Below are 27,997 nucleotides of genomic sequence, written 5' to 3' on the forward strand. Positions count from 1 at the left end.
TGTGTGTGCAATTTAGTTCAGTGGCATACACAGCTGATGGATGATGGAGGGAAAAAAATATTGTCCTTTAGCACCTTGCTTGTTTGGATGAAGGCCGTCTGATGTAAACAGCTGTCTTTGGTTCCAGAAGAGATTGAAGTTGTCGATGAAATTCAGTCCTTTCTTGTTACATGTTTTCTGTAGCCATACATTTAGACCAAGAAGCCGTGAAAACATATTTGTCCCTCTTGCAGGGAGTGGTCCACTTATGAACGGCTGAACCTTCAATCTTTCAACTGTTTCCAAGAGCTCACAGAAAACTTTCTTGAGCAGTTCTGACTGTTCCTTCCGAATATCATTCTTCCCCACATGGATGATAATCCGTTTTGCAGTACTGTGGTTTTTCAGAATTTCCTCAAGTTCTTTATTTACATTAGAAACTGTTGCATGAGGAAAGCAGTATGTCATTGTAGATCTGCTCCTGAAATTCTTGATTATTGAATCTCCCACGACTAGTGTTCTTATCTCAGGTGCGATCGGAGCAGAATGCCGCTGTCTAGTCGGCCTTGAGCCTCTGTTCCATGCAGAATTAGTTGCTGAATCATGCGATCTCTGTCTGACTGCATTTGGGGATTCTTCACTCATATTACTCAAAACTTCATATCTGTTCTGAAGCTGTATTTGAGTCCGAGCTGTATTTGGGGTAGAAGAAGCTAATGCGGCAGCATATGATCTGACCCCGCGAGTACCCTTTGGTCTCGCACCTTATTTATGCCAATACTCATTTTCAACAGTTTTTTTCTGTTTTTCTGTGCTCAAAACAGTAGCAGGAACAGATTTATGGGACTCACCGGCTGTGTGCTGAGAGGATCCACAATGAAGCTGAAGTTCTGGTCGGATCGCAAGCAACTTCGTTTCAAGAACTGCAATCCTTTGTAGAAGTTTGTGGCAGTTTGTACAGCAGTGAGAATCTGAATTAATCCGATCCAGAGGCATTTTCACAGCCGTGTTTTCCCGTCTCCGGAATGTAAGCAGCTGGTAGCTGGTAGCAGGAGGATTGTTTAGACGGTAATTCCCCTCTTGTTAGTAAAGCTATATTCCAGAATGTTTGTAGAATCGATGCTGATCTTCAAGCTGTGTTTTTTGAGCACTGTGCTGATAGGCTCAAGTTAAAATTAGGGTATAAGATATAAAAGCAAGAGTGCAAAGAGCGGAGCAGTAGGCAAAGACGTCCAAACAGTAGCAAAGCAGGAAGTGAAGCTTATATAAGACAAAACACACCACAATCTGTCATCATTTTTTATTTATACAAATATTCATCTGTACACATTCATCAAGAGCATAAATTCATTCAACTCTTCTATACACATTATACTTAAACACACAGAGAGAACATTTAAATTATAGGCAAAAATTGTGAAAACCATTTACTCAAAAAATAAAACTGGAATATTAAATACATTTGTGTATTTGTGTTCTATTTCAACATGTATTTTACATTAGAATAAAAATGCATTTGATTTCAGATGTGCATAATAACACTTTTCAATTAGGGTCAAAATACAGGTTTAAATCACAATGCTTAAGCTGTTTAAAGAACAACTTTATTGAATTAAATGAGAAAGATACAATATGCCTATCACAGAAACTAAAATGCAGATGCAACCATAGAAAAAAAAATATTCTGGCTGGATTAGCAGGTTCAATAAATAAATTAATTAATTAGAAACAAATGAATTTTTAGGTGGTGTGAAACTGTCGGGAAGCCGTTCCTCTACAGTGCTACCATTTACTAGAATTCCATCCCGGATTTTCCAGAAATACGAAGTATTAGTGACCCAGAGACTTGTCTGGGAACAAGCTTGAAAGATTACTGTAATAAATTACATTTTTCATGCTTTGTTTATCCTCCACAAATAAACAGGTAGCACATCATAATAATAATATAGATTAACTTGCACGCATATCCACATTAATAATCTGTGACAAATTATACTGTAGATTAAAGTGTTCGCATATCTACACCATTATTACAGTAGTAAATTAGCTCAAGGTTGTTCTTCCTGCGCCTTTTCCGCCGTTATAATGTTGTGAGTTATGATTTAGATTTCAAGGCTCGTGTACCTTTTGGAACATTATATAGCGGGCTAGCTTAGCGGGAGGAAGATTAATTTAAACGGGGCTTCAAATGAATCGACTCTTTTAATCCGAACAAACGAATCGTTCAGCAATGCTATCAACATAAAATTTGAGCAGGGTAGCAAGATCAAAGTTCAAGACATTAGATTCATTAATATACACAGGCACCTTTCTTTATACAAAATTAAACTTTATTGACTAATCCAACAGAAACTAACACCTAACACAAACACAATTTCATACAAGCATAGGGGAGAGTAACAAACGTGAAGAGGTTGAGAAGATGTAATGATGGGAAAAACCTATGAGTCTGTAAGAACAAACCAAGCAACCAAACGTAATCAAATTCAATATAAATTCAATATAACCCTTCTATTGTCTCTTTAGGGTTAATTTAGTTCACACCAGTTTAGATGTTGGGAGAAAGGTGATACTTGCGGTCTGTTCGTGATGTCCGAACTCCCGTTGTTGAGCATGTTGTTGGTTGGCTGATCCTTTGTTGGTTGACGCCGCAAAAGTTCTGAACAGAAAAATGTCTGAGCGTGGTGCGATTAACCCTTTCCGTCTGGGTTTCTGCCTGCTTTCTTGAAGGTTTCAATACTTAGGTTTGTGAGGAAGTTGCTAAGTTTGAAGAAGGTTTCAAAACAACGTGTTTCCAGAGCAGAGGAGGGGGTTGGGGGAGGAGGGGGTTGGGGGAGGGGGGGGGGGGGTTGGGGTTGCCTGGAGTTGGGAGAGAGAGGGGGAGCTTCCAGGCAGCGTGTTTGAAGAAAGGGTCCCAACAGAGGTCCCAGGAGAGTTTGAACAGAGAGAGTGCGTGCGAAGAGGGGGAGTTTAGCTTGGTCTTCAACATTATAGGGTAGGTTCGGATCCACCCTCCATGGAAAGTTGACCAATAAGAAGCTAACTTCCTGGAATATTAAATTTATGTGGGTCTTTGTCCGAGGCTGAATAATTTGCATAGGCAAATTTTATGTAAATCGGGACAAAAAATGTTAAAGTCTCTTAAAACATTAATATGTTGCACTCATATTAAAATAAAATGTCAACGATCAATTTGTACAGCAAGTAAGCTTTTCGAAAAGTCCAAACTTGAACAGTATAGGAGGTTGTTTAGCCTAGGAACTGTTAAAAAATTATATGCAGGGGTATTAAAACCAAAAATATTAATACAAGAGAAAGGGAAACTTTGCAAAACATATGATTAAACATATAGAGTAAAGTTTATATGAAAACAGTGTTAAACAAGCAGTTTAAATAGTCCTTTGTAAGTCATTCCTGTGCCTAGTGCCGCATGGCACATTCCTTTGGGTCGTAAATACCTTGGAATCAGGTTTCGAGCCTTCTCTGGGCAAAGTTGGCTGGTTGTATAATAAAATGCAAAATGATTATGTGTCTGGTCCACCATATTCGTTACAGGTGCAATAACACTAAATGATCTGCCCCCATTGAAGAGAGGCGGTACCGAGGGACAGCGAGAAGGCCAGAGTCAGCAGAACGTAAAGAATGAGTTGGAGTGTAGGGGACAAGCATGTTGCAGAGATAGGAGGGTGCTAGGCTATTTAGGGATCTAAATGCAAGGAGAAGAATTTTGAATTTAATGCCGTATGCAACTGGGAGCCAGTGGAGATGGTACAAATTTGGGGTTATGTGAGCAGAACGTTTGGAATAGCCTGGCTCATCATGTGTTTATTAAAGTGTGATGAGTTGCTGAAACTCTTCCTACACTGAGTGCATGTGAATGGTTTCTCTCCAGTGTGAATCCTCATGTGTAGACTAAGAGATGATGAGCGGATGAAACTTTTCCCACACTGAGTGCATGTGAATGGTTTCTCTCCACTGTGGATCCTCATGTGCTGATTAAGGGATGATGATTGGCTGCAATTAAACACATTGTGCTGTTTTTAAATGAAGGTTTTTATACTTAAAAGGAAGACAAAGTACTGAACAACATAGCCTTGTGTGAAAATGTTTTTCCTCATTAAAAGATAACTTTAATTTCTCACACCGGCTTTCTGTAGCCACACCCAGACCTGATTACTACCACACATGTTCGTAATCAAAAAATCACCTAAATATGACCTGTCTGACAAAGTGAAGTAGTCCAAAAGAGCCTCAAAAGCTAGACATCATGCCAAAATCTAAAGACCTTTACACTACTACTCAAATGCAAAAAAACAAGTGTTTGAGGAGTGAGTCCTGGAAAAAGCAAAAGTCAAAGTAATCATCCGATCAGGTGAGCACTAAGGAAGTGCCATGGGAAAAAAACAACCAAACACTCACTCACTAGCGTTCCTGGACACAAATACAGGGTTATAAACAGGACAAAAGGGAAACGAGAGCTCCTGTGACTGCAAATAAAACCTGATGACAAGAGATAACCTGTCACCCAGAACCGTAGGAGAAAGCAAAAGCATCAGGTATGGTGAAAGTACCCCCTCCCTCAAGAACGCCCCCTTCCGCCGCATTCCCTTAAGACTCACTATGGACCAGATGAAACTGATCAATGAGAGAGGGGTCCAGAATATCCAGAGCCGGAATCCAACATCTCTCTTCTGGACCATAACCCTTCCAGTCTACCCGATACTGATAACCTCTCTACCTCTACTCCTCACATTCAGGAGCCAGTGCACGGTGTATGTGAGTGCACCCTCAACCAGTCTGGGAGGCAGAGGAGTTATGGGCTGCAGGGAGGAGAGAAGAATGGGTTTGATTTTAGTCATCTGAAAAAAATGGATGAATGTTTTTAAACTTAGAGCTTAATTTGAGTTGAACCAACACTAGACTGAGCACCTTGATAATGGGAAATGGTCCAGTGAATTTGGGTCCCAATTTATGTGAGGGAAGTCTGAGAGGAATGTCTCTGGAAGACAACCAGACTTACTGACCACACATGTATAGATGGGGCAGACGCTTCATTCCTATTGCCAGTCTGGTGATCCTCCATGTCTAGAGGCATCTCTGAATGAAGGAATGCATTGAGGGAACAATAGCATCTGGTTTTGGGGAAGAGAATATGCTTATTTCACACAGCCACCATTTTAAAGAACGAAAGCGAGGCTGTGGTGTGAAAAACATGGAACTATAGGATCAGCACTGTAAACATTGCAACATGCTGTGGACTACAAACCTCCAGCTGTTGCCGCAATTTCAAAATGCAGGTGGTGTAAACATTACTTTAATATTATTCAGTTCAGTTTAACTAAAAAAATTAAAAACATATTAGGCATCAAACAAAATTACAATCTCTAAGAATAATACGCTTAAGTATCTGCCTTGGATTCAGTTCATGGCACCAGGTAGACACTGTGGTGACGATTCCTTGCTTCAGCCTATGTACGACTAAAAACTCAACTATTTAGTCTCCACTTCACTTCCTAATCTGTAATTGCCTCTGGATATACCACTAACTGTACTCAAAAAAAAAAAAAAAAATTACTAATACTTTCCTTCTTAGACTTTACAGACCTGAAACTTGCCTATAGCACTTATTCATTGTTGCTCTTATAGTTGTGTAAATTGCTTCCTTGTCCTCATTTTTAAGTCGCTTTGGATAAAAGCGTCTGCTAAATGAGTAAATGTAATCGGGTGAGCGATAAAACAATGCAGTCTTCTGTAGCACACCCTTGTGTTGTCTGTTATAGAGTTGTCCCAGTACTAAAGTTTTAAAAACATCCATTTCCCACTAACATTCAAGTGCCGCTTAAGCGTGTTCTTAAACAGCGCTGATATGCCAGTGTTCACTGATGCCAACCAGAAATTACTGCGATGTTCCTGTGTGACTTCCAAGTTTTTTCCAAACGTAGCCTCGATTTCACTTTTAAAATGGCAGCCTTGTGAAGTCAGTCTACAGAGGGGGCTGATAGCCTAAGTAGCACTGAAAGGGAGGCAAGCCTATAGAAAAAATGGGAAGAGAATTAAATACTTATTTGACCATGATTAATCTAAAACTCCAAGATAATGGTTCCCTGCATGCGACGCAATGCAGGACTCTCTCCAGCTGCAGACTAGCTTGCTCGGCCTGGCCATTGGTCTGAGGGTGGTGCTCGTGAGAGGCTAGCAGTCACCCCCAGCTGTCGGCAGAATTCTGCCCAAAACCTGGACACAAATTGCAGACCCCTACTTAAAACCATGTCAACTAGAAGGCCAAGAATATGGAACACGTGGTCCAACACAATGGCTGCTGTCTCCCTCGATGAAGATTATTTAGGGAGTGAAATAAAGTAAGCCGCTTCAAAAATCTGCCCACTACAGTGAGGACTACTGTGTTGCCCACTAACCCAGTGACAAGCCAACAAAAACTGACTAGTGTTCCACACCATTGAGAGCCACCAGAACCATTAGCCGCATTTCCACTATCGCACCTAAAGCGAGGGAGCCCAGGCCAGTCGCGTTTCCACTGTCACTTCCAGGGCCTGATCAGGCCAAAGCTGGGCTTCCTCGGGGCGAAATATGGGCTATAGCCTATTTTATTACTTGCTCTTATGTCCTGAATCACTTAACCCTTTCCTTTCGTTTTTAGATAAATTTTTCTTACACATCATATTTTCTGATTTTCACTGGATGTCAACTCATTTTGCACACGCACCAGAATTGATAACCACTGCTCTGAGGTACTCAAAATAACAAACTATCATGCTCAAAATGAATTGCGTACTTAAAGTTACTTCTCTACTTATATATTTCTTTACAATATTTAAAACAGTTTGATAATTTAGTCAATTAATTTAACTGGAACAATAAAGTTTTCAGTTTTAGACAACTCGCGCACTGGTCCATCCCTTCTGAGAGAGCTCCATCTTGGTTTATGGTTAGACAAGACATCCTACTTCCCCTTCCATCACTACAATGTCTATCCATCCATCTATTTATTCATTTTATTTTGTAAATGTGTTATTTTAGGCTGATCTCAAAAATATAATAATTTAACTGACATGATTGTAGGTGTAGGCTAGGACTGTCTCTGTCATTTGCAGATAATGTTGTCCCGTTGGCTTCATAGGACATGGACTTTCAGCATGCAGAGGGACAATTTGCTGTTGAGTGTGACATGGCAGGGAAAGAAACAGCACCTACAAGTCAGAAACCACGGTCCTTGACTTAAAAAAGGTGGCCATCTCCAGTTTGGTGAGATTAAAAGATGGATCAGTGCAGCGGCAGCAGTTATGCAGTTCATGTGATTGTCTGTTGTGGTGAAGGAGCTAAGACTAAAGGCAATGTTCTCAATTTACCGCTCAATCTAGGTTCCTACTCACACCTATGGTCATGACTGAAAAGACAAGATCTCGGACACAACCAGACACATTTTACAAAGTGTTGTGACCCGATTGTTTGAGTTGCAACATAAAAGAGAGATGAGTCAACAAAATAGCCTGAATGCTAACTATTTATTATAAAATGCAACTCATAGAACAATCAATCAAAGCAACCAACAAATGTCTAGGGATAATAATGAAGATAAAGAACTTAGGATATAAATCACAACAACACTTTAGCTACATGATATAAGCAATGCAAAACAAAACCATAAGGTTAAAGAATCAATGAGAGGGCAGGTCTTGACATGAGGACTCCTGAGTAGCCACAGCATCTTGGGGTAGCTAGCACAACAGCTTTTAGTTACCCATTGATAAGTAATTCAAGCAACCAATCAGTATTTACCACATACTCCAATCTGGAGTCTTGGGATCATCACAGTGTATTAATATTGTAAAACTTAATACATGTCGCTCTGCCTAAAACATACAATATTCATCACGATTGTATTCTACTCAAAAAAGTAAATATAGTAAACTATGAAGAATTTTGAACCTAAAAGTAAAGAAACTTTACTAAAAAAAGCTGCTACACAGGACAATTGAATGGGCTTTCTAAACTTGAGGCCCTGGTATACTGGAAACTAACCGTCCTGGAGCTCCACCTTCTTTGGTGTGCGGTGTCTTCCCAGTGATTTGCTTCTCATTTAGGGAGTCAGACAGAGAACACCATCCAAAACAACACAAGCAACATGAATACAATTGAGAGTGGCGTACAGATGTATCCGCACCTGTACAATCACATGCAAAGAGATTTTAAACCACAGAGGTGCTGTTTGCCAGATGTTTACAAAACTTTTCTTTTCCCAGATGCCATGATTGCGTTTACTGTCACTCAGCCTCATCAAACATTATTCAGACATGAAACATCCTGTGCACATGAGAAAATGTTTAGGTGCATTCATGTCATGTGTGCAACTTTTTGTCCATGTGTTTCTTAAGCTGTGTCGAATGAGCGAAATTCTGTAGACACTGATCAGATCTGTACGGTTTCTCTCCAGTGTAAATAATCTTGTGTTTTCAGATGTGTTAAAGGATTAAACCTCGTCACAGTGTGAATCATCAGGTGCAGTTTCAATTTTGGAGCTGTAATAAAAGTCTTTTCAAACTCAAAGCACATATACTCTTCCACACCAGTGTGGATCTTAATGTGTTCATTAAGGTTTGCTGATCGGTTGAAACTCTTCCCATACTGAGTGCATGTGAATGGTTTCTCTCCAGTGTGGGTCTTCATGTGTTTTTTAAGGTCTGAGGAGTTGCTGAAACTCATCCCACACCAAAGCTGCTGTCACACTTGAGTTTTAGCATGCGGAATTCTTTTGCACTTCCTGCTTTGCTACTGTTCGGACGTCTTTGCCCACTGCTCCGCTCTTCGCACTCTTGCTTTTGTATCTTATACCCTAATTTTAACTTGAGCCTATCAGCACAGTGCTCAAACAACACGGCTTGAAGATCAGCATCGATTCTACAAACTTTCTGGAATATAGCTTTACTAACAAGAAAGGAATTACCGTCTAAACAATCCTCCCGCTACCAGCTATCAGCTGCTTACATTCCGGAGACGGGAAGACACGGCTGTGAAAATGCCTCTGGATCGGATTAATTCAGATTCTCACTGCTGTACAAACTGCCACAAACTTCTACAAAAGATTGCAGTTCTTGAAACGAAGTTGCTTGCGATCCGACCAGAACTTCAGCTTCATTGTGGATCCTCTCAGCACACAGCCGGTGAGTCCCATAAATCTGTTCCTGCTACTGTTTTGAGCACAGAAAAACAGAAAAGAACTGTTGAAAATGAGCATTGGCATAAACAAGGTGCGAGACCAAAGGGTACTCGAGGGGTCAGATCATACGCTGCCGCATTAGCGTCTTCTACCCCAAATACAGCTCGGACTCAAATACAGCTTCAGAACAGATATGAAGTTTTGAGTAATATGGGTGAAGAATCCCCAAATGTAGTCAGACAGAGATCGCATGATTCAGCAACTAATTCTGCATGGAACAGAGGCTCAAGGCCGACTAGACAGCGGCATTCTGCTCCGATCACACCTGAGATAAGAACACTAGTCGTAGGAGATTCAATAATCAAGAATTTCAGGAGCAGATCTACAATGACATACTGCTTTCCTCATGCAACAGTTTCTGATGTAAACAAAGAGCTTGAGGAAATTCTGAAAAAGCACAGTACTGCAAAACGGATTATCATCCATGTGGGGAAGAATGATATTCGGAAAGAACAGTCAGAACTACTCAAGAAAGATTTCTGTGAGCTCTTGGAAACAGCTGAAAGATTGAAGGTTCAGCCGTTCATAAGTGGACCACTCCCTGCAAGAGGGACAAATATGTTTTCACGGCTTCTTGGTCTAAATGTATGGCTACAGAAAACATGTAACAAGAAAGGACTGAATTTCATCGACAACTTCAATCTCTTCTGGAACCAAAGACAGCTGTTTACATCAGATGGCCTTCATCCAAACAAACTTGGTGCAAAGGTGCTAAAGGACAATATATTTTTCTCCCTCCATCATCCATCAGCTGTGTATGCCACTGAACTGAATTGCAAACACACACCTAGCAAATGTTCGGATGACCACAGGACTTCAAATCAGCTCCTGAGTGGACTTGTGGCTGACGAATCACCCAAGGACAGTGATAATGCCACGCAGCCAAAACACCCAATGTTGATAGAGACACTATCACTTGTACTCTGCTCAACACAGGCAGACTGTGACGCATCAGAACAGGATTGTAGCGCAGCAGTTCTGAATGAAGCAGCTCCTTTAAACTTTGACTTTTTGAGTGTTTGCAGAGCTAATAGGAGAGGTGGAGGCATCGCTGCCCTGTTTAAAGATGTGTATGAATGTAAACAAGTGTCATTTGGTGACTATCTGTCTTTTGAATATCTGAGTATAGCACTAAAAGGTGCTCCACGCATCTTACTAATCATTATCTACAGACCTCCAAAATATTCTCCAGCTTTTATTGAGGATTTTACAGAGCTGTTATCAATAGTAACCTCTGAATTTGATTATTTTAGTATTGCTGGGGATTTTAATATTCACATTGATAATCCAGAAATCAATGCTGTAAAAGAACTGATCACTGTTTTTAACACTTTTGATCTGACTCAGCATGTTCAAGGACCCACACACAATCGTGGACACACTCTTGATCTACTTATAACTAAGGGTTTACACATTTCATCAACTGTTGTTAAGGATGTGGCACTATCTGATCATTTCTGTATCTTTTTTGATATATTGATCACTCCAGCTATTAAAAACAGATCTGTCTCTGTCAGAAAGAGATGCATAAATGAGAACACCAGTGAGCAGTTTATGAAGGCCATATCACTAGCACCAAGTATATCTGCAGATTCTGTTGATTCTCTCCTTGATTTATTCAATTCGAAAATTGAGAATGTCATAAATGACATCGCTCCTGTTAAAGTCAAGAAGATGACTGGCAGGCAAAAGGGATCTTGGACAAGGTCACCGAAAGTACAAATGATGAAAAGACAGTGCAGAAAAGCTGAGCGTATGTGGAGAAAAACGAAACTAGTAGTCCATTATAACATCTATAAAGACAGTCTTCATGCCTTTAATATGGAACTAAACACTGCTAGACAGACTTTCTTTTCAAGCCTTATAAACAGCAACTTAAATAATGCTCGTACACTCTTTGCAACGATAGAGAGACTCACAAACCCCCCCAGTCAGATTCCCAGTGAGCTCCTCTCTGAAAGCAAATGTAATGAGTTTGCTCATTTCTTCACTGATAAGATTAATAATATCAGAAAGGCAATCAGCTCATCCAATCAACCAAGTTGTGTCGATATCAAACAAGCTCAACCACAACTTAAGAAATCAGACACTATGTCTGATTTCATGGCAATTAACAGCAAAATCTTAGAAGAAATTGTGCAAGTTATGAAAACATCAACCTGCAGTCTTGACACGCTCCCCACATCATTCTTCAAAACGGTGTTTACCTGTTTAGAAATGGATCTTCTAAAAGTGGTAAATGCTTCACTTCTATCAGGGGTTTTTCCAACCTCACTTAAAACTGCAGTTGTTAAACCCCTCTTGAAGAAGAGCAACCTGGATAACACCCTATTGAGCAATTACAGGCCAATCTCAAATCTCCCTTTCATTGGCAAAATCATTGAAAAAGTTGTTTTTAACCAGGTTAACAAGTTCTTAAACTTCAGGGGGTGTTTAGACAATTTTCAATCGGGGTTCAGAGCACATCACAGTACAGAGAGCGCTCTTATAAAGATAATCAATGATATACGCCTAAATACAGATTCAGGTAAAATAACAGTGCTGGTATTGTTGGATCTCAGTGCTGCATTTGACACTGTCGATCACAGCATACTTCTGGATAGGCTGGAAAACTGGGTCGGGCTGTCTGGCACGGTCCTTAAATGGTTTAGATCTTACCTAGAAGGTAGAGGTTACCATGTCAGTATAGGTGACCATAGGTCGAGGTGGACACCCATGAGGTGTGGAGTCCCACAAGGCTCGATTCTTGCACCTCTCCTGTTCATCCTTTACATGCTCCCTCTAAGCCAAATAATGAGAAAGAACCAAATCTCCTACCACAGCTATGCTGATGACACTCAGATCTACCTAGCCTTACTGCCTAATGACTACAGCCCCATTGACACCCTCTGCCAATGCATTGATGAAATGAGCAATTGGATGTGCCAAAACTTTCTTCAGTTAAACAAAGAGAAAACTGAAATTATTGTGTTTGGAAACAAAGATGAGGTTCTCAAGGTAAATGCGTACCTTGACACTAAAGGTCAAACGACAAAAAATAAGGTCAAGAATCTTGGTGTGACTCTGGAGTCAGATCTGAGTTTCAACAGTCATGTCAAAGCAGTCAGTAAATCAGCATACTATCATCTCAAAAACATAGCAAGAATCAGATGCTTTGTTTCTAGTGAAGATTTAGAAAAACTTGTTCATGCTTTTATCAGCAGCAGGGTGGATTACTGTAATGGACTCCTCACTGGCCTTCCTAAAAAGACAGTCAGACAGTTGCAGCTCATCCAGAACGCTGCAGCCAGAATTCTAACCAGAACCAGAAAATCAGAGCACATCACACCTGTCCTCAGGTCTTTACACTGGCTGCCAGTTACATTCAGAATAGATTTTAAAGTATTATTACTGGTCTATAAATCACTAAATGGCCTAGGACCTAAATACATCACAGATATGCTCACTCAATACAAACCTAACAGATCACTCAGATCTTTAGGATCATATAAACTAGAAGTTCCAAGAGTTCAGTCAAAGCAGGGTGAATCGGCTTTTAGCCACTATGCCCCTCGCTGCTGGAATCAGCTTCCAGAAATGATCAGATGTGCTCCAACATTAGGCACATTCAAATCAAGACTGAAAACACATCTGTTTAGCTGTGCCTTTACTGAATGAGCACTGTGCTGCGTCCGACAGATTGCACTATCATGTTTTTCTCTTCTTCTTCATTCTTTTATATCACATTTTACCTGTTTTTATGTTTTGTTTTGTTTTTATGCATTTTTATTATTTGTTTTTATTTTTATTTTATTTTTACTTGTTTCTTTTATTCTTGTTTATGTAAAGCACTTTGAATTGCCATTGTGTATGAAATGTGCTATATAAATAAACTTGCCTTGCCTTGCCTTGCCTTGTACGGCACTGCAAAAAGGGTAGGGCTGTGCAATTAATTGAAAGTCTGGTTTCAATTTTGATTTTGGCTTCTAATGATTATAAAACTAAATTGAGATAAACAATTACTGCATCATATACCGCCCCCTTTCCAGTTGTACACATTTGTTGCTCTGCAAAGCTCAGTTTCACGTGAAAATGACTAAAATCATGTACCGTATTTTCCGCACTATAAGGCGCACCTAAAAGCCTTAAATTTTGTTATAAAACGGCCATGCGCCTAATAATCCGGTGCGCTTTATGTGTGCACGGAGTTCAAAAATCTGTCTAATCTGGACAGTTAGAAGACCAACTTAAATGAATTCGGAGCTTGCTGTCATTCCGGGAGGACTAACAAAAGAACTTCAACCGCTGGATATTGGTGTAGACGGCGTTTAAAGTGAAGTTGCGAGCTGCGTGGGAGCAATGGATGACAGACGGCGAACACACTTTTACTAAGACTGGTAAGCATGCCGGGCGAGTTACGCCACCATATGTGAATGGATTGTGGATGCCTGGGCTAGGGTGTCTGCTTTAACTTTTGTCCGAGCTTTCGCAAAAGCCGGAACAGCCACCCGGCAATGAGACTGACTCCGACAATGATGAGAGAGAACCCGGCGTGTTTGATGACGAAACTGCCCAGCTGTTCAATTCAGACACAGAAGATGAGGACTTTGATGGATTTTTGGGAGAAGACTGATTGAAAAAAATAATAATGTGAGTGTATTGTTAAATAGTACAATAAAGTTCAACTAAACTATGTTAACTGTTTTGCTTCCATTACCTTTTTTGCAGACAGTGTATTTTAGCGTGCGCCTTATAATACGGTGCGCCTTATGTATGGGTCAAGTACAGAAATAGACCCCGTAATTGAGACTGCGTCTTATAATCCGGTGCGCTTTATAGTGCGGAAAATACGGTACTGTGTTGTTTGCAGCATGGAATGCGCATCATTCATTGATGTATGTTCGAATCATTCATGTTTTAAAAGCGAAAAGAGCGTATGCTGTTGTGTTTGGGCACTTAGCCTCAGAGACAAGCAGAGCACACACATCTAACGCCATCTTAATGCGAGCGATTTAATGGTCAAATATAAGATTTGTGTCAGAGCGTAATGTTTAGTGAATATTCATATTAACCCTCATTTGTGTAATAAACAAACAAGTAACAATAAAAAGACAAGTGAAAGAGAAACCATATCAGTTATACTGCACTATTCTTAAAGAGAAGGCGCGCAATATTCCTGCTGCCGCCTGTTTTTCTTATTAATCAAAAAACAAAGGGAGAAAATCCCTCACTGCTCTTGACTGAAGGATGTTTGTAGCTGAAGTTTTTTTTCTAACAGTTAAGATTTTTAAAGCACACTTTGTTTCATATTTTTATTCTATTGTATGTATTTCCCTTTCCCTTTTTTTACAGGGAGGAAAATAACTGCATATTTACAGTTAAAGTCAGAGTTTTTTCCTGAATTATTAGCGACCCTTTCCCCCCAATTTCTGTTTAATGGAAAGATTTATTTTCAACCTAGACAGATTTACTAACTCATCTCTAATAACTGATTTCTTTTATCTTTGTTAAGATGATATTTTTCAAGATACTAGTATTTAGCTTAATGTGAAATTCAAAGGCTTAATTCATGTAATTAGGCAAGTCATTGTACAAAAGTAGTTTATTCTGCAGACAATCAAAAAATGTATATTGCTTAAGGGGGCTGATAATATTGAGCTATTAAAATAGGTTACAAAATATTTACACCTGCTTTTATTCTAGCCGAAATAAAACAAATAAGCCTTTCTCCAGAAGAAAAAAATATTATAGAAAATACTGTGATAAATTCCTGTTAAACATCATTTGGGAAATATTTATATACAAAAATAAAATTCAGGGTAAATAATTTTGACTTAACTGATAATCGTTTTGAATCATCGTGATTACAATTATTACCAAAATAATCGTGATTATGATTTTTTCTATAATCGAGCAGCCCTAGAAAAGGGGCGGGATTAAACAAGATGATTACACATTAACTGAGCGACTGGTCCATATTTTACATTTCTGTCCAGAGAGGTCTTGTTATGAAAAGTCCAGTGTGACCGCGGCTTAAGTATAAGTGAATTGTATCTCTCCAGCGTGGAACTTCATGTGGTAATTAAGGGATGTTGACTGGCTGAAACTTTTCCCACACTGAGTGCATATGAATGGTTTCTCTCCAGTGTGGATCCTCATGTGCTGATTAAGGTTTGATGAGCAGGTAAAACACTTTCCACACTGAGTGCATGTAAATGGTTTCTCTCCAGTGTGAATCCTCATGTGTTTATTAAGGTGTGATGATTGGCTGAAACTCTTCCCACACTGAGTGCATGTGAATGGTTTCTCTCCAGCGTGGAACTTCATGTGGTAATTAAGGGATGATGACTGGCTGAAACTTTTCCCACACTGAGTGCATATGAATGGTTTCTCTCCAGTGTGGATTCTCATGTGCTGATTAAGGGTTGATGAGCAGGTAAAACACTTTCCACACTGAGTGCATGTGAATGGTTTCTCTCCAGTGTGGATCCTCATGTGTTTATTAAGGGATGATGATTTGCTGAAACTCTTCCCACACTGAGTGCATGTAAATGGTTTCTCTCCAGTGTGGATCCTCATGTGTTGATTGAGGGATGATGATTGGCTGAAACTCTTCCCACATTTAAGGCATTTGAATGGTTTCTCTCCAGTGTGGATCATCATGTGGTGATTAAGGTGTGATAAATAGTTGAAACTCTTCCCACACTGAGTGCACGTGAATGGTGTCTCTCCAGTGTGGATCATCATGTGTAAATCAAGGTGTGATAATTGGCTAAAACTCTTTCCACACTGAGTGCATGTGAATGGTTTCTCTCCAGTGTGGATCATCATGTGTTTACTACGGGATGATGATTGACTGAAACTCTTCCCACACTGAGTGCACGTGAATGGTTTCTCTCCAGTGTGGCTCATCATGTGTTTATTAAGGTTTGATGATTTGCTGAAACTCTTTCCACACTGAGTGCATGTGAATGGTTTCTCTCCAGTGTGGATCATCATGTGTACATTAAGGTGTGATAAGCAGCTGAAACTCTTTCCACACTGAGTGCATGTGTATGGTTTCTCTCCAGTGTGGATCATCATGTGAATCTTAAGATAGCCTTTTTTTCCAAAACTCCTTCTACAGTGAGTGCATTTGAAACGAGTCTTGTCTGTCCTTTTCAAAATACCATCAGTCTGTAAATAGTTTTTTTCCTCAATTTTGACATGATGTTCCTCCTCTTTCCTCCCCTCATTCTCTCTTAGGTCTGAAATAAATAGATAAAACATTAGTTTTCATTAAGTCTTACAAACTCTCAAAAAAAGCTGAAAAAAGAAAAGACACTGAAACATTGGCTACACACATTGTAATTTTGATGCACATTAAATGTAAAATAAATCAGATAATATTTAGTTCTGTCCATTAATGTGTACACATTTAAGCAGATTTAATGCAATTCATGTTTATTTACCTAGTAAAGTTACCTACAAATGGGACTCTTATTCTGAAACCGCACTTGTTTGGGTGTGTTGTGGAAGAAAAGCGCAGCACATAGTGACAGTAGTGGTGGGCAAAGCGAGGCTTCATGAAACACTGAAACAGTCAAAGCAAAAGTGTCGAAGCTGTGAAACGTTTCGAAACCCCACTCTACAGTGACATCTAGTGGTCATTTTTTATGTATTGCACTGAAACAGCTTTAGCAAAGAACAGTTGAGCAAATTGAGGTAATAACACCCCACTTTGTATAATTGAATCTTCAAGTTACTTAGTGGAGTGGTTAAGGTGCCTGACTACCATGCGGGGATAGTGGGTTCGAATCCAGGCTAATACAGCCATTTTGAAATCCTTTAATACCAGTTGGTAATGCTTTGTTCTTGTATTGTTTTGTTTCAACATTGGTCTGACAACCGAATAAACACTTTCTAAATAAATATGTCTTGTTTTGGTCTTAAAACAGGGTTATTTCTAGATCAGACAATGTGGCCTGAAGTTGTCAAGAATTATTTATATTATTCATTAAATTTTCCATTTATTGCATTTTATTAACGTCTACCCAAACCCAAAACCCAACCATCACAGTACTGTAAAATATTTATTATTGTTTTACAGTGTTACAAAAATGATGCAAAATTGATGGCGTAACTGCTGCTGTATCCTATTTAGGCTACACAAAACAGAAACATGATTAAAACACACAAAACCATGACTTCAGAGTATTTGTACAAGTTGGGATTCGAACCAAAAAAGTAATTCGAAGCATAGCAACAGCGTGCACACGCACAGTCCACTAGGCCATATGAAACAGGAATTTTCTCTGACCTTGGCAGTCAAATACAGATTCGCCAGGCCTTGACACGCTTCTAAGCTAATCAATACTTTGAATCGCTTTAGTTACGTCACCAGGTGTTTCGAAACACTTAAGTCATGTGACTTGGGTGCTTCGGTGCAGTGTTTCGAAATACTTGTGCTTCAGGATCTCGACACTGTGTCGAAACGTCAGTTTCACATCAGCCATCCCTAAGTGAGAGGAGCTGCCGATGTCTGCGGGTGCGTGAAAGCTGTGCGCATTAACAGCTGAGAGGACGTTTTATACCCGTTCGCTTTCAATGATTGCTGCAGATGCAATATCTGGATGCTAGTCACTGAACTCAAAATAAGCCCTTTCGTTATTAATTTGTTAATGATTTCTGTTTTACCCAAACAACTTTATATACATCTTTAGTATACGGACAAGCCCGGACATGTCCCGTAATGATCATTCAGTTATTCAGATCACCGTTATTATTCTCCTTTGAGGTTTTCCTAACAGTTTATATTGTAATGTGAATCTGATATGTTATAAATTAAACGTGGAAAGGGGCTAGTATGGCTGAAAGACTGTTTAACTGCCTCACAATTTGTAGCATTTCTGGGCATTTAATGTATACCTGCATGTGAATGAGTATTCTATCGACACATGAATGTTTAATCTAGACCTTTTTCCAGATAAATCTAATTTCTACTTATCTAAATTGTTTAGTAAAAAAATGTAACTGATAGGGATGTAACGGTATTGTAAATACCGTCATACCGAAATATTAATTTTTTTCGATATTACCGTAGTCGCATGACTCGGTAAAACTATAGGTCTTCTGAGAAAATTTGCTCAGGCGAATGAAGCGAACGGGAGGTACCGGAAACTACAATTCCCATCAGCCCAGGCTTGACCATCATCCCTTGCGGTCTGTTGTCGCTACAGATCCAGTAATGCGGAAATGGAGTGTGCTGCTAGAAGCGGGGATCAAAAAGAGCTGGAAAACCCTAAAGCGGGTGTTGTCGCCGCGCGCCTACTGAATAGTGGTGTTGTCGCGCGAGTTCTTATCAGCTGTGTTGTCGCGCGCGTACTGTAAATCGGGGACGGAGGGTATGTCGCGTCGCGGGGGCACTTTTGATCATTTTGGAAGGGAACTTTCTATCCAAGACTAAAAAGGGCATGTGCACTGCACAGGTTGAGCACTGTGTGTGCATGTGCCTGCAAGTTGGGGAATACGACTCAGTCATGGGGACTGCAGAAACACAGCACACTGTTCAGATTGATGCAGACATGAGATCTCTATCTCACTCATGGTTTGTCCTCTCAAGTGGGGGAAAGACAATGCACAACGTTACCCACTGCTGTCAACCTGGGCCAAGTCATATCTCTCTTGTCCCAGAAACCTCAGTCCCAAATGAGAGGGTTTTTTTCTGTTGCAGGGGACATTGTAAATACCCAGAGATACCAGCTTTTACCAGATTATATTTATATGATAATTTTCCTTTAAACCCATCTCTATCTAAGTGAGTGAGTGATTAAATGTTGAATGTGATGAGTTTTCAACAATACTAAATTGAAACTTAATTTTTTTACATGGTTTAATATTTTTTTGTTATTAAAATTGAAGTTCCTGTTTCAAAGCTTACAGATAGATGGCTAATTTGTATATCATTGACACTTTTGGCACTTTTTTGGAGTATTTTCATAAGTTTTGTTTTTTTCCTGTACATGATTCAATAAATACTGTACCGTGACATTCATACCGAGGTATTACCCTACCGTGAAATTCTGATACCGTTACATCCCTAGTAACTGATGTTAATAAGGAATACTGGTTTATTACATAACAGCAAATTTTGTTTATACATTTGTAGCTTATTTATTATTTTTATTGTACTTAATATTGTTCAGACTATGTACATCCTTGCATTTTCATCTGGGGTCCACTCCTCAACATTCAATATAAAGTGATAAAACAAATAACCTGTCTCCACATCCTTTGTGCTCTGACCAGTACTCAGAAGGGTTTACTCAAATTATTCATCTTCTGAACGTAAAACCTGTAGAACTAATTATCTAGTGCTTTTACAATGTAAATTACTCCACTTCCATTGCCCCAGCAACCCTGGACCCCGACATGTTCACATATCACCACATCTCCCCTCCTTAAAGTGATGATGCCCCCCTGTAGTAAATATATAGCAAATTCCCTTTTAGCAACATAGAACAAAGCAAATTATTTTTCCAAACTGGTAACAGATATCAATATCAACTTAACAATATCCTTTGCTTACAATCGTCAAACTCTTAACCATAACCTGTCAACATCACAGATGTGTTTTTAAGTTCACTTTTTTTCTTTTTTTTCCACAATCTTACACCATACTGTAGAAGTTAACATGCAAGTGGATTCTTTGCATCTGTACGGTTAGTGTAAACACCTACCCCAAAACATAATCCTTAAATTTTACTGGCTGTTTTACTTCTATACCAGTAAGGGTTCTTTTGCTTGAAGGTGTATGAGCGTGTAGTGTACTGGAAATTGGGGTAGCAAACCCATTCATAGAGTCTGTGTAGCAAGATAGCTTATTAAAGCTAGCTGTGGATCTGGATGTGAGTAGTGAGGGCTGGAGGTAGTGTGAACGAAACCGTATGACGTTTTGAACTCCACAAACTCAGCGGACGTAAACTGAGTAGCATTGTAAGTTATAAGTTTGTATGGGATCCCCCACTGAACAAACATAGTTTTCAGATGCTTAATCACCAGCTGGCTTGTAATAGTTTGCAGAAGTGTGATCTCAATATCACGAGAATAATAGTCTCCCACTATTAAATATTTCTTACCATCTAGTTCACATATGTCCACAGCGATCTTTTGCCATGGCCCATCAGAAAGGGTTGTAACCATCAGGGGTTCTCTCTTTTGTATCGACTTTTAGACTTGACAGAACTCGCACGTCTCTACTGTTTTTGTAATGTCTTTGCCTATTCTAGGCCACCATACAGACATATTTGCCTTCTTTTTGCACTTCGTGAGGCCTTGATGATCTGTGTAAAGCTGACGTAACACATCCAGTCTCTGTAAACCAGGAATCATAATTCTATCCTTATAAAGCAAAAGTAGAACAATTTCTGAAAGGTGAGCCCTAGCTGCATAAAACCTGTGCAGCACACTTGTCAACTGAGATGTTTGACTGGGCCATCCTTGGGCCATCTCCATCTCCTGGGCCATCTCCAACTGGAGATCTGAATATTGAAGCGTGGCTTATGGCAATAAACCAGTCTTCCCTCACAGGCTTAAGGCTGATTTATACTTCTGCGTCAAGCGCACGCATATGCTACGGCACAGCCTACACGTAGCCATAAGCCGTGGCCGTCAACGTCTCTGACATGCACCTCTCAAAACATGCAACTACACGTCGCACCGACACATAGCGCAAGCTCTGTGATTGGTCGGCTTGGTAGCGCTGACGAGTCTGGGCGGTACCGAGAGCCGTGCGAATAGCGCGAGACTGATGGAGCGATTCTTTCAAGTGTGGAGTCCCAGGAAGGAGCTTCAGATGGAAAGTTTTGTTTTGTGTTTACCTCATGGTTAAAGTTGTTGCACGTCCGCCGGTTCCTGCCTCAAAATGAGTGAGTTTGAGCCACTTTTACATTCAGGAAGCGTTCAGAAAAAACAAAACACTAGTGAAGAAACTCGACACAGAGGAACATTAACACCTCATTGCCAACTAGCATTTCGGAAGTGTTATTGCAGAAAAACAGAGTTGACAGTTGACAGTACTGCCTGTACAAACATTGTCAGGTCACGCTCTGTGTCAGACTCGCTGTAATGAGTCAGAGAATTTCTGGAAAGACTCTCTGCCTCCTCAAGCTGTTTGCCTGGTACATGCACTGCTTTGACATTAAATCTCATCAAACGTATCAGCAACCGTTTGCACCATGAGGGAGCTTTGTCAAGTGGCTTATGGTCAGTCTGGAGCTCAAATTTGTCAACACCTTGCAAGTAATGTGAGAACCGCTCACATGCCCACACTCCAACTAGGCATTCCTTCTCGATTTGAGTAGTGGCGTTCAGTCTTCAGTCCTTAAACAGAAAGCAATCAGAAGTGCTTCTTCCTGCTGCTGAAACAGGGCAGCACCTAGACCATAACTATCTGCGTCCGTGCTGACCACTGTGATCTTGGTAGTATCATAGAACGCTAGCGCTGGTGCTGTGGTCAACATGCTCTTCACCCTGTTAAACGCCTGCATCTGTGCCTTGCTCCAGTTCCATTCAGTGTCCCCCTTAAGCAGCTAAGTCATTGAATGAATTACTGACGAAAGACCTGAAAGGAATTTACCCAGTTAATTTTCCATCCCTAAGGCCTATCGCAATTCAGTCAGATTCGTAGGACAGAGGATCTCCATTATAGCTCTCACTTTGTTAATGTCAGGCAGGATCCCATCCTTTCTAATAATATATCCAAAGAATTAAATTTCAGATTTTCCAAAGTGATGCTTCTCTTAATTTAACTTAAGACCAGAGTCTCTGACGGAATTAAGGACTGCCTTGAGGTTGCGATCATGCTTCTCCTTGTCTCTACCCAACACCAGTATATTGTCCATCACTGCAACAGAGCCAGCATGGTTTTTGAGAAGAGTGCTCATTTCTCTCTAAAATATCTCCGGAGCGGAGGTTTTTCCAAAGGGTAGCCTCCGGAAACAGAAGCGGCCAACTGGCGTTATAAAAGTTGTGAGTTTTCTGCAGCTTGAAATTAATGGTATCTGATAAAATCCACTGGATACATCTAGAATCCATCTGGATGCTGTTTATGGGTTTAGCCTGCTTGCCCATTGCATAGAGCAGTAAATTCACCTGTACATCATTGTCTACCTTGTCAAGTTTTGTTGAAATTCTAAATCAAGATAAACGCTGCTTCCATGCCGGCCAACTTGATGGCTGTGCAAAATCAAAACCTTAGGGCATGTGAAACTTTAACATTATCCTTTCGTCCTCCTTCTCAAATGATAGGAGTGCACTGAGAACTTTCAATCTGACACCATGTCATGTTAAACAGAGTAGACCAGCGCTTTAGAACTCAGAATTTCACTTTATTAAAGCATGCACTCATTAGCGATATTTCTGCCTTCTGTGTCAGCCTGCTCGTGCTGGCTCTGCCCCTGTTGCCCCAGCAACCCTGGATCATGACACAGAACAGCCAATCTCAATAACCTGTTCACATATCACCACATAGGGAATACTTGTTCATTCTGTGCCTGACTGGTAAACACATCAGAAAAAAATGTTGTGGGGTAACAGCTAAACAATTAGCTGAATATTTGCCTTGCAGACATGAGACATACCTGTACAGCAGGGGTCACCAAACTTGTTCCTGGAGGGCTGGTGTCCTGCAGATTTTAGCTCCAACCCTAATTAAACACACCTGAACAAGCTAATCAAGGTCTTACTAGGTATACTTAAAATATCAAGGCAGGTGTGTTGAGACAAGTTGGAGCTAAACCTTGCAGGGACACCGGCCCTCCAGGACCGAGATTGATGACCGAGATGCTGTACAGCATCTGCATAAAGGCTGAAATGTGTACCTTACCCCTTGTGTGCTGTTGGGTCATTTTCATCCATTCTGGGGTGATTTTGAGTTTGGCCAAAACTTTCCCTGTGTTTCAGCAAACAGACTGTTATTTGGGGACATATTATTTTGACATATTCAGGGAAAATGCTTTGAAAAAATAAAAAAACTCAAACTCTGGCCAAATTTACTCTCTATTCATTATATTCATGGCTGTTTTTTTCTCCATTGGCCTCTATTATAACAACATTTTTTGATTACAAAGCCTGACAGCATATAATCATGCATATATGACTCTTGGCGTTTTCAGTGACAACATTGTTTAATTGGTCTCCACCCATGGAACGGAAAAAAGGAAATGGGTATAAAGAAGAGGAGAAGAGTTGAAGAGCGCAGCATTATGTGGTGTGCGGAAGAAAAAGAAGTTGACTAAACTGTTGCAGTGCGGGGAAACGAGTAGGGAAACCGGGTCGAGTGTAGCAGTGTAAACTTAATGACTGGCTGTGAGAAACAAAAAGCGAAAGTACGTATCAAGGCAACAGAGCAAAGGCCGATGTCTTGTAACTGAAGTGCTCGTGATGTCTGTGAACGGATTCGTCAACACCCTCAACCTTCACATCCACACCTCCACATTCGCCATTCCCCTCTCATTTCTCTTGACCAAAAGTTTTTGTTTTCTTTGCCCAAATTCTCATTTTATTTCTCGTTTTGTTTTCTCCCAGTAGTATTATTATCATTATTTTTTTTCCGTTTTCAAATTGGATGAATCTGCTGGCCTGAAATCATTCACATTTTTTTCCTTTCACTTTCATTTGAGTTATAAGTGCTGAGGGTTTTGTGTTTCATTGTGAATAGTGTTATATTTTTTTTTTGGACTTCATGTTGGAGCGGCGCCATGTAAAGACGCAAACTGTTGAGGTCCTTACATGAAACTTAAAATTTTGCTTAATATTACTCTTATCCTAAATACCTTAAACCTACCTATCCTGGAAAATAAGCGTTTATAAGTGTATGAGTTTAGCTGTTCTGAGGGTAATTAATTTTAAATCAGGATGAATAAAGGTCGAAGCAACCGTAGGGAGGCAGAATCCGCTACTAGCCTCCATGCTAATGCTAATCCGAAGTGCAAGCTGCATCTTAAAAAAAAAAAAGAGAGAGAGACGGCTCTGGCGAGTGATAACAGTGCGGTCCTTCAAGCTATTGATGCACTAAAGGGTGATTTAATTAGGCCGATTTTGAAAAGGCCGTTGCACAGTCAAATTAACTTTGCAATCAAATTAACCAGCTTCAGACAGTTACATAATGCTGTGGAGCACATCAACGCCAGAGAGGAAGCAGCGGAACAGCGAGTGACTGGTCTGGAGTCTGTTTTGGGTGGATACTCTGACTCACTTACTACCCTGGAAAAAAGAGTTTAGTATAGTGAAAAAGGAGCTGGCTCTGCTGAGAGACCGAAGCAAAGATATTGAGGAGGGGTCTCGCCGCTCAATTCTCCGCATAACAGGAGTTTAGAAAGGACTGGAGCACGGCAGACACGTGACTGAATTTGTAGCCGGCCTTCTGAAAGATATTCTGAACCTTAAGAGACTCCACTTCTGGACCAGGCACACCGCACTCTACGCAGCAAACCAGTGGATGACAAGGAACCGCCACACGCCTTCCTGATTAAATGCCACTACTTTTCCGAAAAGAGGATATTTTGAAGAAAGCCATTGATCACTATAGCACATGTTCGTTGTTGTTATTTCTAGTTCTCAAGTATATTTGGTCAATAATGGGGTAGCTTTGTAGTAAAACATCAAGAGCTGTTTAAATTGTTTTGCTTTAAGAGTTTTGCTTTAAATTGTTTTCGCTTTAAGCTAGTTAAGAGTGGGAGTAGCTGGAAGTGTGTGCAAGTTTACACGCAATGTTTCAATCTTGTGTTGTTTAGTGTTTATAAGTGTATGTGCGATCACCTCTTTTTTCTCTCTATTTTTTTTCTTTCCTCCCTCTCTCCCACACATCTCCCTACATTCAAAACCCACAGATACCTTTCAGAAGTTTCTGATAAATGTTTTCGACAGCCCTCCATAAAATTGGTGGAGTAAAGACAAACTTTACCAGTTGGAATGTGCGGGGGTTAAATCACCCAGTGAAACGAAACAAGGTGTTCGTATATATTAAGTTAAAATCTGATATTGTATATTTACAGACACATCTGTTGAAAAAAAAGACTATATTAAGTTTAGTAGAGGAGGCTATACATAAATATATCATTCTAACATTAATAGCAAAAGTAGGGGCGTTGCTGTACTCGTACATAAGAATGTACAATTTGTTTCGGAGTCAAATGTGTTGGATAAAAAGGCAGATATATAATAATCCAAACTTTTAACATGTCTGTGGTCCTGGCCAATGTGTATGCTCCTAATTGGGACAATGTACAATTTTTCAGTGATATAGGGCTCTATTTTGACGGTCCATGCGCAAAACGCAGGGCGCAAAATGCTTTCAGGGCGTGTCAGGACGCGTTTTTGCTAATTTAAGGACGGGAAATCTGCCTTGCGCTTCGGCGCATGGTCTAAAAGGGTTGAGTTTATTTTCTTAATGAGTTATAGGTGTGTTTTGAGAACAAACCAATAACAGTCTCATCTCCCATTATCTTTAAGAGTCAGCTGTGTCGCGCCAAGAGCGCATTCGCTATTTACAGGACGCAAAGTAAGTCTAAGTGGAAAAAATGAGCATTTCACAAGCAAACAGCTAACAGTTAACAGTTTTTTAACAGAAAACTGTTAAACAGAGCATCTACTGTGTGAGAATGAGAGATAATCGATCCCTTTCACTTTCGCTCTTGGATAGGGAAACCTTTACGCACAGACATCAATTAGTCTATAAATTAATACTTTTGTTTGTTAAGCGCAAATATTCGTTTTAAAACTATTTCTAAATTCAGTTCTAATTTCCAGCAAACAAATAAATGAACAATAATAACAAAATGTGCTCAAACACCTGAGTTATATCTTAAAACACATGCTGTGCCCCATATGGTCTAAAACCTGACAGGTGGGCAAATCTAAGCTTGTTTTTAATAAAACAAATATACATATGGATATAATAAATAATACAGCTAATAATAATATTATACTAAAGCAAATTGTTATGTATGAACTGAAAAAGCCTCCCGAGATGAAGAAGACATGAAGGCAGTGGTTTTTCATATTTATGTAGGCTAGAAAATAATATGTTTTGTAATATTTTAATCCTTTATATTTATATTCTATATCTATTCTTATTATATCCTATATATATATCCTTAATATTAACATTTTTTCATATGTAAAGATATTTGCCTATTGCTCTCTTGTGTGTATTAAGCAGTGTGTAAGCGAGGCGCAACTCTGCGCCTGAGTTTAGACCGGGTTAGTTTTGGTCTAATAAAAAATCTATTATAGTTTCTCAAAATAGCAACGCGCCAGCGGTCCTCCTCAGAACGCCTTCCTTTTTAGACCAGAACACCTATGATGCGCAAAAATGAGCGCAAAAATGAGCGCTAATGCATTTGCTATTTAAACAGCCTAGCGCAATGCCTCAAAACGACTCTTGCGCCAAGCTTAAACTACCAAAAGACTACTGCATCACGCCTTGCGCCACACTGCGCCGGGTGTATGATATGGCCCTTATTTTAAATTTTGCCAAGTCTCGACACACACAATTTAATTTGAGGAGGCCTACAACACAATATTTCAGTAAATTTAAGACTTCTCAAGGCCTAAATTTTAGATTTTGGAGTTTACAACATTTTATGACTCGCGGAAACCCTGTTAAACACAATAGCCCTGGTAATTAGTTATTATAATAATGATGTAATTCTAGATACTATCTGTGAGAACTAGTAACAACTACTAGAAACAAGTTTAATCCCATAGAAGTTGATTAAAAAAAGGGTAATTGTGATCAACGTGACATATACAAATGGAAAGTACTAAGCCAACACTATCCCTGTAATAGCAGATATCTTCTATGAGAATACTGTAGGTCAAATATCCTCAGCTCAGTTAAACTTTTTAAATTTATTGTTTTTATTAATTTTATATATTGCCAGTGCTCAACAAGAACAAGAAAAGCAATAACCTTAAGAAGGTAGAGAAAATGGGAGACTAATAATACATAAAATGAATGACAAAAGACACGAGAACAAGTATTGAAAGAAACTCATTCCTGTCTTTCAATGAGTGCTTATGTGCATTTAGGAGAACTAGGCAGCACACTCAGGGCTTAATTTAGTATTGTTATTATTAAAAATATATCAGTATGAAAACCAACCTGTTTGTTCCTGCAGATCTTCCTGTTTGACTGTGAATGTTTCTTCAATCTTCACATCTTCACTCTCCTCTTTAATAAACGCCATCTTTATAACAGTGTGGAGATCAGTCGCTTCAGCAGGAGTTTTTCTCTGTGTTTGGACACTTTATCCTGCTTAAAATGAACAAAACAATAAAAATGTCCTGTTTAAAATAAATTAATAAATAGAAACAAAATAACTTCTCTTCAACACTTGCTTCAACAGAAATCAGGAAAAAGAGTAAGTCAGAGCAAGATACAATAGCCACAAATTAGCTGAACAATACTACGTTACTCCATTTCTAATATAGTGATGTTTACTTAGAATGGAATGACATTATGCTATTTAATAAATTAAACCTTCATTAAAACACTTATTACAAACTATCAAAGTACAACATTGTTCACAGTCAAATAAACAGGGTTAATGTTGTTTAGAAGTCACACTTGCATGCTAATAGAGACTTCTAAACGAACGAATGTGCGAATATAAAACCAACTTTACCTCTATGTCAACAGCAGGTATATCATTTAGCATCTGGTGAAAACCTGAAACTTTAATCAATTCGTTTATATCTGTGTAAAAGCTTTAAAACAAACCTTTCTCCAGTTGAATCACAGCGCAGTAGCGGCGCAGCCTC

The 27,997-nt window shown here is 39.6% G+C and overlaps 2 protein-coding genes across 7 annotated transcripts in view; one reads left to right on the forward strand and one right to left on the reverse strand.

The window, feature by feature from the left end:
• The window catches only part of LOC137491081 (uncharacterized), a 554,517-nt gene that overhangs the window by 393,964 nt on the left and 132,556 nt on the right, over positions 1–27,997 (forward strand). The window lies entirely within an intron of this gene.
• Positions 14,766–27,997, reverse strand: znf1141 (zinc finger protein 1141). 6 transcript variants are annotated; one of them, XM_087245522.1, is made up of 4 exons: positions 27,957–27,997; positions 27,339–27,488; positions 15,898–16,440; positions 14,778–15,562 (listed from the first exon to the last, which is right to left on the reverse strand). In XM_087245522.1, exons 2-4 carry the CDS (start codon positions 27,421–27,423, stop codon positions 15,528–15,530), a joined length of 663 nt encoding a protein of 220 aa, XP_087101648.1. In that variant the 5' UTR covers positions 27,424–27,488; positions 27,957–27,997; the 3' UTR covers positions 14,778–15,527. The 6 variants fall into 6 exon arrangements, with proteins under 6 accessions (NP_001410314.1, XP_087101648.1, XP_087101647.1 ...); XM_087245521.1 differs by adding an exon at positions 16,645–16,766 and having other exon boundaries at positions 14,778–16,440; XM_087245520.1 differs by adding an exon at positions 16,645–16,766 and having other exon boundaries at positions 14,778–16,440; positions 27,339–27,491.

The sequence above is a fragment of the Danio rerio genome, chromosome 4 (assembly GCF_052040795.2).
Source record: "Danio rerio strain M-AB ecotype USA chromosome 4, GRCz13ab, whole genome shotgun sequence".
Lineage (NCBI taxonomy): Eukaryota > Metazoa > Chordata > Actinopteri > Cypriniformes > Danionidae > Danio > Danio rerio.

Excerpts from the sequence above, each read along its gene's own strand:
- znf1141 (NM_001423385.1), bottom strand. The coding sequence starts at position 27,423 with ATGGCGTTTATTAAAGAGGAGAGTGAAGATGTGAAGATTGAAGAAACA. Across the intron at positions 16,441-27,338 it reads AGATCTGCAGGAACAAACAG|ACCTAAGAGAGAATGAGGGG; the intron begins GTTGGTTTTCAT and ends TATTTATTTCAG.